Source organism: Coturnix japonica, chromosome 23 (assembly GCF_054131305.1).
Source record: "Coturnix japonica strain WE chromosome 23, WE-NBRP24, whole genome shotgun sequence".
NCBI classification, from domain to species: domain Eukaryota; kingdom Metazoa; phylum Chordata; class Aves; order Galliformes; family Phasianidae; genus Coturnix; species Coturnix japonica.
In genome coordinates, this window is record NC_140685.1 from 8,035,547 (window position 1) to 8,048,034 (window position 12,488).

Consider the following 12,488-nt stretch of genomic DNA (forward strand, 5'->3'; position numbering starts at 1 on the left):
ATGAAAATGGCACATTAAGATGGATCTGCTGCAGTGTGTTTATGGAATAATGTCTGAATTAGCTGGCTAAGTCCAAGGGAATTTTGTTTTGTTAACCTGAATCAGCATAATAGATACTGTTGTATAAGATTTTTTTTTTTTTTTTTTTTAAGAATTCTTTAGTGTTATAAATAACAAAATAAGTTCTGGTTTTGCCTTACGTGGCCTTAATTCCTTATTGTGAAAGGAAGCAGCTGAATTAGTGAGATGCTGTGATCCTTAAGTCTAGATGGGTGTGTGTAGAGGGGGAAACATGGGATGCTTTCCAGAAAGAAATTACCAAATAGTTGCTGTCTGAATGCAGTTTAATGTCAGCAAAATACCATGCTTGCCCTGGATGTATTCCCTTCCTTATTTTCGGGCTTGTTTGTGCATTCCCTATTGTTAAGGGCTCTTCTCAAGGTTTTGAATAACCAGACTTTACGTGTCTACAGATCTTCTTGCACTAAAAGCATTCGAATGCTATCTAAACCATACCAAATTGTTTTTGTTCCCTTCCTCACCCTTGTTCCATAGTTTCAGTCTCTCCCACAGCTTTCCCACTCTCACCTATTCTCTCTGGTCTGTTCCAGCCTTCTCTGCCAGCTTCTAGCCTTGTGGCACAGCAAGCCCCTAAAAAGATATTTGTGCCTTCGTCTGCTTCTGGCCCCCTCCTTGCTCTGTGGCCTTCCAGTCTGCATCTAGCAAGGATTCGTGGCTTTTCCTCCTTGTTGTACCACTCCAATACAGCTCATTCACTGTACCCTCTCCCAGCTCCTGTGACTGCTCTGCTCCCCGGCATCTCCTTGCTGCAGGTTCAAGTGCTGTTCTGTGCCTCTGCTTTCTCAAGCTGCAGCGCTGCCCCAAGCAGAACCACTGCTCTCCTTTACCATCACTGTGCAACAGTTTGGTCTCCTTGATGTGGCTGTTTAGATCGATGTGGTGAAGCTTTTGCCCTTTGCATTCAGGTGTTGCTGGCTCTGGTTTGGCCTTCATTGTCAGATCTGGCTCAAGCATGGCAGACATGCATGTCTTTGCTGAACCACTGAGGTGTGTCTGTTGTGCTCAGAATACCCCTCAGTTGCACCCAGAGATGAGAGCAATGTCAGGGTGGAGAAAGAGGAAAAATCTGGGATGATATTTTTTGTTATTTCTCTTCTCCTTCAGCCTGAAAACAGTTGATATCTCAAAGATGACACTGCTGTTATATTTAAAACAAACAGAAAAACAAATGTGGAAAAAAAAACACCACAGAAATTGGAAAACAGAAACAAACTAAATAATTTGTCCAGCTCATAAAAGGAAAAAAAGCCTAAGTGACAGCATGGATTAGAAGTAGGGAATTCCTGGCTTCCAAGCCTGAGTTCATTCCTCTTGATGTTGCATTTTTCTCTCTTTCTGGAGGGATTACATCTGGCTTGTGATCAGGAAGAGATGTGTTTTTTCAGGAATATTTTTTTTTCCACTTTCTTCATTCTGCTTTTCTACCAAGCTGAACTCTTCAGGGTAAATGTGTACAATGCTACATGGTACCAAACCTTCCTGAGCGTGGTATCTTGGCACAGGAGGAGTGCTATGCTGGCAAAGACAAATTTATTTAGACAAAGTAACAATTGTCTCTGTGTTGTACATTTGATTAAAATATTTTGCAGCTTTCCAAAATGGCATTTGCATTATTTTTGTCGAGCAGTGGAAGTGCTCAGAATAGGCAGTTGTCAGAACGTTTCCAAACACGTGATTTTCATCCGAAGCCCTAACTTTGCAGATTAGGGAAATGCAGGGAAATAGACCAGATGCTCTGCAGTTAACAAAATGTATATGGAAATTGAATTTCCACATCTCCACTTCATTAATACTGATACTGTTATCTTTGTTGAAGGATTTAAGCAGTGAAATTGATATTGCTGTTGGAGTGGAGTTTCAAAAGTAAATAAGTAAAACCTCTAAGAACTTGAATTAATAGTATAAGGAGGAAAAGAGAAGCATCCAATAAAATGGACTTGTTTCATTTAACTTGCTCACTTTAATTTTTGGAACATTCTTTTTTAATAACAAAATTGCTAACTAAGGCTTTTGTTGGAACTTTATTGCCAAATGATGTAAAACAAAAGCAACTTATCCACCAAATGAGTCAGGAATGTCAGCTTGTCCTACCACCATTCTCTAAATGCAGCCATATATTTTCACGCCTGAAATTATGCAGAGACATAGATGCAGCATTTCCTTATGAAGCCAACCAGCACTTACTGAACTATTTCTTCTCTTTTCTTTCCCCTCTTTTCTTTTGGTGAATGCAGCTTGCCTTGCTTATTTCCTTTAAATGAGTGGATCAGGCAGGTTTTCAGGTGCAAAAATCTTCACACAGGTGAAGTAGCTGTGTAGAAGTCCTCACCTGTTTGGTGTGGATGGTTTATTGTCTACATCTCAACCATGAGAACCTCACCCTGAAATGTTTCAGTAATTCTTGGAAACTGTGTTGTATATTCAGCTGTTCTGCATATTATTCAAACTGTTGTATTGTGAAATTGTGTTTAACCATATACCTTTGACTTTTTTAAAGCAACAAGGAAAACTGGAAAATTCAAGACAGGTCATGATAAGTCTTTGTTTTTAAGCGCACTTAGCTTGTTCTCATAAGAATTTATTTTAAGTACATGAAACATTGTAAACTGCAACTGTGCACGTGAATACCCATCTTCATCTCGTTTCTCTATGCAAAATTGGCATTGTCAAGGTTGTAAGGCCAAAAATCTACCCTGTATTATGTAATTCATTTCCTCTTCCAAAAACCTTGGGTTTTGTTTGTGTCAGTTGTGGATTTTTTTGTTTTTGTTTTTAATTGTAGATGTGTGTGTGTGCCTCCATTGGGCTTGTCTGTCTTCTGCTTCTTGGATCAGTCCCTGTCTGCAGGTGGTTTATATAAAACTTCAAAAGTTCTGCTTTGAGTTTTGTACCATAAAGGAAAAAGGAAGAAATGTTAACTGAGAGCTTACATGGTCAGAGCTGTAACTTTTAACCGTGAAAGCTAGATCAGTTATTTGGTTTGCCAACCTTGACATTATCATTTGTGTCTTTATGAAATTACTCAGATGTGTTGAAGCCAATGAAGTGTTTTGTCAGTGGGGGAGTGTAGGGACTGGCTGTATTATTTGATTATCTTTCCTTCAAAAACAGATAGAGAAGTACTACTTGGAACTGAACTGCAGAAGGCCAGAATCTGTGATCTGGGAGCGGTTCTCAGTCTCTAAGCGTAGATACAAATTCATTCTCTTGGACTTATGATTTACTCATATTATTCAGTATTGGCAATTACTGGTATATTATAGGTGTTTTGAAGTTGTCTGCTGTAAACCAAGACTAGCTCACAAAGCAATTGCTTCGGAGGAGCAAAGATTCAAGCGAACAAACAAGAAGCAAAGATGCAGTAGCCTACAGTGTGTGGGTGAGGCACAGATCTGGGTTTCTCATAGTATTTGTGTAGAAGTGTTGGCAGGACACAGTTTGTGTTTGAGCTGGGGTGTGTGGCTCTTACTGACTGAGATATGGTTATAAACTTCTTGAAATGGGTCACTCTTGTGAAGTAAGGTGTGCTTCAAACTGGGCCTTCCTGAAGCTTTCCTAGTAATAATCAGTAGCTTTCTGAAGATTTACTGAGTGCAGGTTTGCAGTTGGGTTTACCTTCTGTTTTCCCAAGTGAAGAAGAAGAGCAGTAGGGTGACTTGCATTCTCAGTGGCTGGAAGAATAGTCTGAGTAAAGCAGTAGGTGGAATGCTGCAGATGGTTGTTGAAGTGTTTCTGTCCTGGTATCTGAATGTTCTCCATGCTAGTGCTGCTAACAAATACATCCTCCACAAGCATTGCCATGGTTTTCCATTAGGCTGAATGTAGGCATGAATCAAAGCATGTTCATCGCCTTGAGGAGATGTGGCCACAGAGGCCAGGCCAGCCTGTCAGGGATGCTGTTTTAAACAGTTTGTCGTAGACTTTGGATTCTTATGAGTGCCTTTGTTCAGAATCAGGATTTTAGGTTAATTTGTGCTCTAGTAAATTCCTTCATGAGATGTACTTTTGTTACAGTGTAATGTGTAGATCTAAAGATGAGTTGTTCTCGCAAGTAAAGCGTGTGTTCAGTTTTTAATGTAATGGCTGATGATTTTTTTTTCTCCTGAGGTCATTTCTGGAGTATTTTCAAAGTATTCAGTAAATGTCATTCACAAAACTGTTCTTCACATTTTTCAGGTATATTGGGAAATCGGATTCAATAACGATCAGTGTGTGGAATCACAAGAAGATTCATAAAAAGCAGGGAGCTGGTTTTCTGGGCTGTGTGAGACTTCTTTCAAACGCAATTAACCGCCTTAAAGACACTGGTTGTAAGTAAGCTAAATGCTAGTGTTCTCTTTCAAATGTCTGATGTGCAGAAATGTTGAAGAGTGACACTTCATTGAGTTTGTGTTTGTTTTTATGAAGCTTGTATATTCCAAACAGTTTGGTAGTTTGTAACTGTGCTTTGTTGCTGAGGATGGGTTTGTTAGAGAACAGAACTTACCATTGGCTTTCCAGTTCTTTTGCCCAGTTCATGAAAGCACTGGTAGATTCAGGGATGCAGTCTGGTTGTGCATTTTCAAGGCTGTGTTGGAATTTTGAAAGAAGAAAGATTCTGATTACCTTCAAATTTCCTTTTTATTACCTTCAAAAATGCACAGGGTGGATAAAAGGGTAATCCTCTCTTGAAGCAAAAGTTGTAGTTTAAAATGTCCGGGCCTTCAAAATTAACTTAGTAAATTCTGTCATAAAATGTTGAAAATGAGGAGTTGTTCAGATGTTGTAATACATCTGAAAAAGTTAATTAATGTGTAAGATCTTGTTTCATCATTATCTTAATGGGTGCTGTTTACACTGATGAGTCACGATGCATTCTTACTTGTGAACAAAATTTGGCACGTTGTTTGTGATGGAAAAATCGTGGTTGCCAATAAAGGTCATTTAAAAAAAAAACAGGTTACTTGCTGGCAGAGGAGCATTCTGAGTTTATCAGCAGGGAACCTGCTTGAAGTAAAGTCAGAACTGAAATTTGTGTTTTAAAATCTCTCTCATTATAACAGCATTTCAGTATATTTTGCTCTGTTTTATGAAGTTCTGCTGATACAGTGTGTAACAAATGAACTGATTCTGCAGGCTGGCTCTGTGCTGTGAGATGACCTACCATGAGCTCCTTAAGGCAGCTGCAGGTCAAGGGAGTAAAATGTGAAGTAAGCTTCTTTTAACAGAGCTCTGTGAAGTAGGGCAGAAGTTTCAGAAACTTGTTTTCTATTTTAGAATTATGGAAAATTGAGGCCCAGAATCTTGAATTTTGCTTCCCTTCTTGAAGTTCTTACTGTCTTATGCTCAGGTCACTTGTGTTCTGATGGTGCTTCAGAGTGTTTTTCAAAGACATCAAAATATCATATGACTTACACTGCTTGTCCTTGTTTTGTAGACCAGAGATTGGATCTGTGCAAGCTTGGGCCAAATGACAATGACACTGTTAGAGGACAGATAGTAGGTAAGTGAGGCTTTTAATCTTTTAGTTCACTTGGAGCCGAACAGTAGCTGTAGAAATACCCTTCCTAGACACCAAGTTTCCATATTTATTTATTTTTTAACTCCAGAATTTACTGCCAGAGACATTTGTACCCAAAGATAAAAGTGTGTATGAAGAGAATTATCAACTGTAAAAATAAGATGCATACTGTGGTAAGCGCTGGGACATTGAGGGTGCTGCAGAGGTCGGATGAAGACTATTTAGGAATTGTTGAATTTCTCAGTAAAGAAAAGTAGCACTTTAATCCTTGAACTACAAATTTCTTGTCTGTTGAGAGCTCCAGCAAAGTCGTGCTTCCTGTATATTTTGGGCAAGATTAGAACATCTTGCTGTAGCAAGAGTGGGTTTCTGCTCGGGCCTATTTGGTCAATTCATTTTGTGGTATTAACAGGCCTGTCAGCAGTCTTGGTAACTGTGCTTCATCATTCTATTGCTCGTGAGCCTTAAATAATTTAAGAATGAAAAAAAAAATTTCTTAAACCTGACAAAGTGGAAAAAATGAAGCATCCACAAATGACTTCATAAACCTTTTGGTGCATTGTGAGTCGTTTCAGAGAACAGTGTTTTGAATAGGTACATTCAGAAGTCAAAAATAGATAGATGAGGAGAAAAAGTCTTTCTGGCAAGATGTTAATGAGAGTTTCTGGAGGTAGGGGTGAAAAACAGCGAGTTTGTGTGTTCACTTTTATGTTCAACTCCTGCCTCAAGTAATATCCAAGTATTTTCTGTGTTGTCAGCTAGAAAAAACAATCAGCTTTCCTCTAGGTCCTGTTGAATAATACCTATGGCTTTATCTCTCCATGTTGCTTTAATAATCTGTGTAGCATCTGATCTGTGAGTGTTTGCATGGTGTTCAGATAACAGTAAGGTGGCACAGTAGGGTCAAGTGGTGGTAGAAGCGTGGAATTGTAGGTGCACTGCTGACACTTCAGACCATTCCTGAACATTGCATTTTTCGTGAGAGCTTACACAAAAGAACAGAAGATAAACCAGTTGTTTTCCTAGGCAGTTCAGCTTGCTTTGTAGTTTTTGCTCCAGTATGCTGGTCCCCCGATCACCCAGGCTGTGTGCATCTGTGTGGGATTTTTGTTTTGTTCTGTTTTTCTGTGGTGCTTTTTCAGAACAATTTGAGTGCAGATGAAGAAAGAGCTTGTTCAGGGCCTGCTCCAAACAGCAGAGATGTCCCCTGCCTGCAGCCATCCATCCTTCAGGCACGATGGTACTAGCAGGGACTGTGCCCTCACACCGTCACATGCTCTCATGCTGCCCTCCAGAGTACACAGCATGCATCCTTGTTGTCTTGAGAAGAGCAGTATTAATATGTGTGCCTTAAACAGGAAACAAAAAATGAAGTGGAAGCATCTCAAGGCTGCTGGGATGCCACATAGGAAACCTGGCTCAAATGCCACGTGTGGGCATGGCACATACACTCCGGCACAGATACGCAGCTGTCAGCCAGGTGGCCAGAAACCAGACTGACCAGTCGGCTTAAGCTGATGTGGTTGTGAGAAGTGGTACAGCCAAGGAAGCATTTGTTCATTTGGCATGCTGCTGGGGCTGTCCTTAATTAGCAGGAGCTGCTGGGTCATGCATTAAGCCTACAAAAAAATCACAGCTTGTTAGGTTACTGCAGAGACTGTTAGAAAACCTCTGTATGTTGTGCTTCGTGCTGTTATCATCAGAAAGGTTTCCTTAGTCATGGCTGTGTTTTAATTTAGTGCACGCTCAGCAAAGTGCAGAGACTCCTGTCTCTTCTGTTGGAAATATCATTATTAATCTTCTTACATTGCTAATCTTTCTTTGCTAATACAATTTTGGTGAATAAGTGAATGAGCCTGGCTAAGTCAGGTGGTTCCACTGCAGTTGTTACACGGTGGAGAAATCTTTTAAAATTAAGTAACAAAGTGAATAAGATGTAAATGTACTCCCGGTCCTTTTAATGATAAATTGTTTTAAATGAGGAGGCTGTGCCAAATGGGAAAACAGTATTAAAATGTCATTGATCTCTTCAGGTGATAGTAGCCCTAGAAATCACAAATGCAGTGGGTGTGGCTTTATAATTTGGGTCAGGGAGCAAGAAAAACTTTATTATAAATACTTGGGATAGTCTTCAAAGGGGGGAAGAAGAGGGGAACAGTTGTGAGTAGTGGATGCAAAGGGCACCTGAACTGTGTCTTAATCTTGCAGCTGTCTTCTGTGCCACATTTTATTTCTGATGTGGCGGTGCAGGAAAAAATGAGTCCTTACTCATTACAAAATGAAGCTGTGCACAAATTTTGGTCCTCACGTAGGCAAAGAGGAGGTAATTGCCTTTGTTTAGTTTCATTTTTGTCTGTGTGTATTGCTTGCCAAACCTTGCCTACATGCAACAATGTGAACTTGTGATGTGTGGGTTTGCTGCAGAACAAATACCTAATTAAAGATTTCGTATTGTTTGAAATTAAATGTAAGGTACGTTTTGCTCTAAGAAGTTACCAGGTAGTGTTTGTGAGTGTGGAAGACAAGGAGTTAATACTGATCAGGAATAAGGCAAGCAGGTGCTGCAGGGCTCCTGGGTTCGTCTGGTGAAGGCCCAAAATCTTATACTTCAAAGCGTGCTGTCGTTGACAGTTGAGCATCCCTGGCAAAATTACAGGTGGTGTTCTATCATGGCTGAACTGCGTGATCTGAGTGACTGTTTGGTTGTGTATAAATTAAGGTCTGGAAGTTTATTCCACTTTGCATGTAGACAGAGCCTGAACAGCTGTCCAAAGGCACAGTAATCACCTCAAGAAATGTGTCACAGCACAGATTTGGTTATTAAGTACTCATTTTATTGTTACAAGCATAATAAAACATCTTAAAAACTAACTCACAGCAATGCAGATGTCATAAGGTGTCAGATTAGACATTTGCTAATTATGATACTGGGAACAAAGGCTATCTCTAGAAATCTGTTTTCATAATTGTACTATGCACAAAGGCTTCAGATGTAAATATTCATTACAACATTTTAGAAAGAAATCCAATGGTGACACAGTTCAGTTTTGCTGAGGGCAGTAGGGAATTTGCAGGGTGCTGAGCATTGCTTTGTGTGAGTGTTGGTTTCACTTCCTACCACTAATGTCTGAAAGTAACTAACCCATGAAACACACAGCACTTCAGCAGTTCAGTTCTGCTTGGTTTTGTATGTGTGCATATCGTGTGCACATAAAACACGTGGTAAGGAGTCAAAAATGTGTTAGCAGTACATCCTGGCCCCAGCAGGACACTAGTACAGCCCACTTGCTGCCAGAGCCATTCTGTCCATCGGGACAGCTTGGTATGTTAGTCCCCTTCCTATAGGGGAAAGCTAATGACAGCTTCAGAGTGAACTTCTGTTCCTGCCTTAACTTGCATTCATATTCTTTATACTATATCTGTTTAAATAATGTGTGGAGTATTAACATGTGTGAAAACATGTGGAAAAGAAAAAATACACAGATCATGGTTCAGTTTAGTCATCGAAATCATGCTGTTTCTCTTTTTAAACGCACCTGTAATTCACATGCTGATGTCATATCTTTAATGACTCCTTTATTATCTCAATAGTAAGTCTTCAGTCCAGAGACCGAATAGGCACGGGAGGACAAGTTGTGGACTGCAGTCGTTTGTTTGATAATGATTTACCAGACGGGTAAGCTGACTCTACTATCACCACAAATACAGTTCACACAAAGGACTGCTGCAGTAATGGGAAATTGAAGTATAAATGACCTAATTTATTTTTGTTCTCACACTCAAGATTTCAAATTTAGGAGTAGTAAATTAGCCAGCAAGGTTACACAGAATAGTTAATAGTGTGACCCCTGTCTTTTTTGGAAAGCAGGAGCTGGTGGCATATATGCATAAATGCATTTTAAAAATATGCTTAAGAAAACATACCTTCTAAATTACTTGATACACTAAGATAATGTTAAATCAACATTGTCGAGTTGGCTTCATCCATACGTTAGTTTTGTTGCAATGCTGTGAGCACACGGACCTGGCTGTGTCCTACAGAGCTGTGCAGCTGTATGTGCTGCAGTAGAAACTTGTGCTTCTCGTGTAAAGCACGAAGAAAACATGATTGGAAAAGATAATGGCGCCTGAGTTCTTGCCGTCCTTACCTGCCCAAGCGCTGGGCTTGGGATTTTGATTTTTCCATATGAGAGTTATTGGCATCATTAACACCTAAAACAGTTTTGCAAATACAAAAATATGCTCTGTTTAAGGTTCTGGTGTTGTCATCAACTTTTTCAGAGCAAACACAGAACCTTTGAGTGTGATTCTTGGCAGGTAAAGACAGGACAAACTCATCAGGTGATCAGCTTCAAAATGTAAATCATCATCTGGGTTCTAAGCAGCAATACTTTGTTAATTTGGAATATGAGGAAGTCAAGTGTGATTTTGAAAATGCTTTTAAACTATTGGTAAAAAATGCTCATTGTATAAATATTGTATGTTTAATTGTGTGACTGTGAAGTTAGCTGTGCAGCCTCATGTATTTTGGAGTGCAAACATATCAATAATGAAAAAGCCTTGTTAATTGATGGTGACTTTTAAAATGAAATAAAGCATCGCATGAAGGTGCTGTGAGGGGACTTGACTGTTATTGACCATAGATCCTATTAAGTTTAGAAAAATAACAAGTTATTTTCAGCGGCTATTTGAATTTAATTAAAATTCAGATATTTATTGAACTAGAAGGTGTGATATTCTTAATAATATGCCTGGTTCTAAGGGAAAAGCATGTAATATTAATTCACAGTTGAACTTTTGTTTCCTTTTACCTTGTTCAGCTAACATGATTCATTATAGTGTAAGTCTTCCTGAGTTGGCATTTATGATGGAAACATTCTGTGCCCTGGTTTCCTGGAAATACCACTCATTGCCTTATCTCTTCATGTCTGAATTGTAGGTGGGAAGAAAGGAGAACTGCTTCTGGAAGGATCCAGTATTTAAATCATATTACAAGAACAACTCAGTGGGAACGACCAACACGGTAAGAAATTGTTTAGGAGACTGTGCATGTGGTGATGTTTGTCTGCTGTCCTTGAACACTGACCACAAGGAAGTCAAAGTGTCTACCAGAAGGTATTCTGCATTCCAGTGTCCCTCTGCAAACACGTAGCCCATTTCCACCGTCCTTGGCTAGAGCACTTCCTTAAAAGGAGTGAGACATCGTGGCTTTCTGAGGCTTATGAAGGCAAGGTGAGAAAGCCTGGGCTGTGTGCTGTAGAAAATAATAATAATCTTACTCTCAGCACTCTCATTTTTTAGGATGGGAGCTGCTCACTGTGAGCATTTGATGTAACCTTAATCCCGTCATGTCATTAGGTCAGACCATAGGGTAGGTGAAGGTTTACTAATTACTCTGGGATGAACTCAGCAAGCACAGGACAGCTGTCTGCCCATCAGCAAGGTGCACTGGTCCATGGCTCGACTGCGCAGCTCTGCGGCCCACTAAGTTTTCTAAGAGCCTTTAGATGAAGCTTTTAGTAACACTGAGACAAAAGCATATAAAGGACAGTGGGGAGGTTGTCTTGCCATGCCATGACTGCTTTCAAGTTTCTGCAGGACACATTTCAGCAAGCACTCTAGTTGCTTGCCATGCATGAATGTCTCTACACCAGCTTTTAATTCAGATTTTCTGAAGTAATGGTGACAGAAATGTCAATTAATTCTGTTACAAAAAGCAAGTCATTTTCATGTTTTTCCCAACAGGCCAGCATCAGAATACTCCAGTCCAGGCAGACCACTGAGCTGTTTTGTGGATGAGAACACTCCAATTACGGGAACAAATGGTGCCACATGTGGGCAGTCATCAGATCCCCGGCTGGCAGAGAGGAGGGTCAGGTCGCAGAGGCACAGGAATTACATGAGCAGGACACACTTGCACACACCTCCTGATTTACCTGAAGGTTATGGTATGTAAATTAGTTGATTTTAGATATTTTGGGTAACTGGGAAAATGAGCTTTGTCTTCTGTATGTCAGATCACTTTGGTTCCTTAGTTTGGGGCAATTGGTCTGTGAGTTTTTGTATTATGTATTTGGTTCTCATAATTGTTAATTTGTGTTGATTTCACAGAGCAAAGGACGACTCAGCAAGGTCAGGTCTATTTTCTGCATACTCAAACTGGTGTTAGTACGTGGCATGATCCAAGAGTACCTAGGTAAGAAAATGCTGGAAATATCCTTAAGTTGTCAAATCAAAGCAGTTCCCAGTGCTGTCCTTGGAGCCCTCTGTGCAGTATTTTATTTTTTGCCTGTTGGGCCCCTAAAAAATTATTTGAACAGTGATGTTTTAAAATAGATATGCAACACCCAGAATCAGTTAATTGTATGAATTTCAGCCCTACATCTTCCAGCCCTTCTGTCCTTGAGCTCTGTCTTTTTGTCAGCCCATAGGACACTGGGGGATCTGAGGACTTGTACCTTCAGAAAGTATGGTTCTTGGCAGTATGTGGTATATGAGGTGTGAATTATACACTTCAACACTTAATATGTTTGTGTTCAGTGAACCTCTGAAACAAATGTGGTCGTGCTGTTTTCAGCAGGATTTTCTGAGGACCAGTGTAGGTGGTGTTGCTCAGTGCAGAGCTGAGTCATGGTGCTTATGTTTAAAAAAATGTTTGAAAGATTTTGTTAGAAAACTGTTTTCTTCCCTCTGGGAAGCCTGGGGGCAAAATTCACCTGTGGCACACACATGTCCCATGTGTAATCCTTCATTGAAGGTGTAGCTCTTCCGAAATACAGTTCTGTTTTGTAGGAGTTTTAAACATGTGATTCAGAGCTCCTTACATGACTAATGATGTTTTTAAAATGTTTTCTGTCAGAATTGGTGTAGAATTGCAATTCCATTTTAGCAAATGTGGCAGCGGCCT

General features: G+C 39.9%; 1 protein-coding gene across 4 annotated transcripts in view; it reads left to right on the forward strand.

Moving 5' to 3' along the window:
• SMURF2 (SMAD specific E3 ubiquitin protein ligase 2) overlaps positions 1-12,488 on the forward strand; it is a 49,585-nt gene that overhangs the window by 23,663 nt on the left and 13,434 nt on the right. For 2 of the 4 annotated variants that reach the window (XR_004309184.2, XM_032448212.2), the window contains exons 4-10: positions 2,579-2,608; positions 4,258-4,391; positions 5,498-5,563; positions 9,173-9,257; positions 10,521-10,604; positions 11,327-11,529; positions 11,693-11,777. Coding sequence is in view for 3 of the 4 variants with exons in the window: in XM_032448212.2 (XP_032304103.1) it covers positions 2,579-2,608; positions 4,258-4,391; positions 5,498-5,563; positions 9,173-9,257; positions 10,521-10,604; positions 11,327-11,529; positions 11,693-11,777 (687 nt within the window). In the remaining variant the exon portion in view is untranslated. The remainder of the gene's footprint in view (positions 1-2,578; positions 2,609-4,257; positions 4,392-5,497; positions 5,564-9,172; positions 9,258-10,520; positions 10,605-11,326; positions 11,530-11,692; positions 11,778-12,488) is intronic. The other 2 variants (XM_015879567.3, XM_085523049.1) reach the window with 1 other exon arrangement.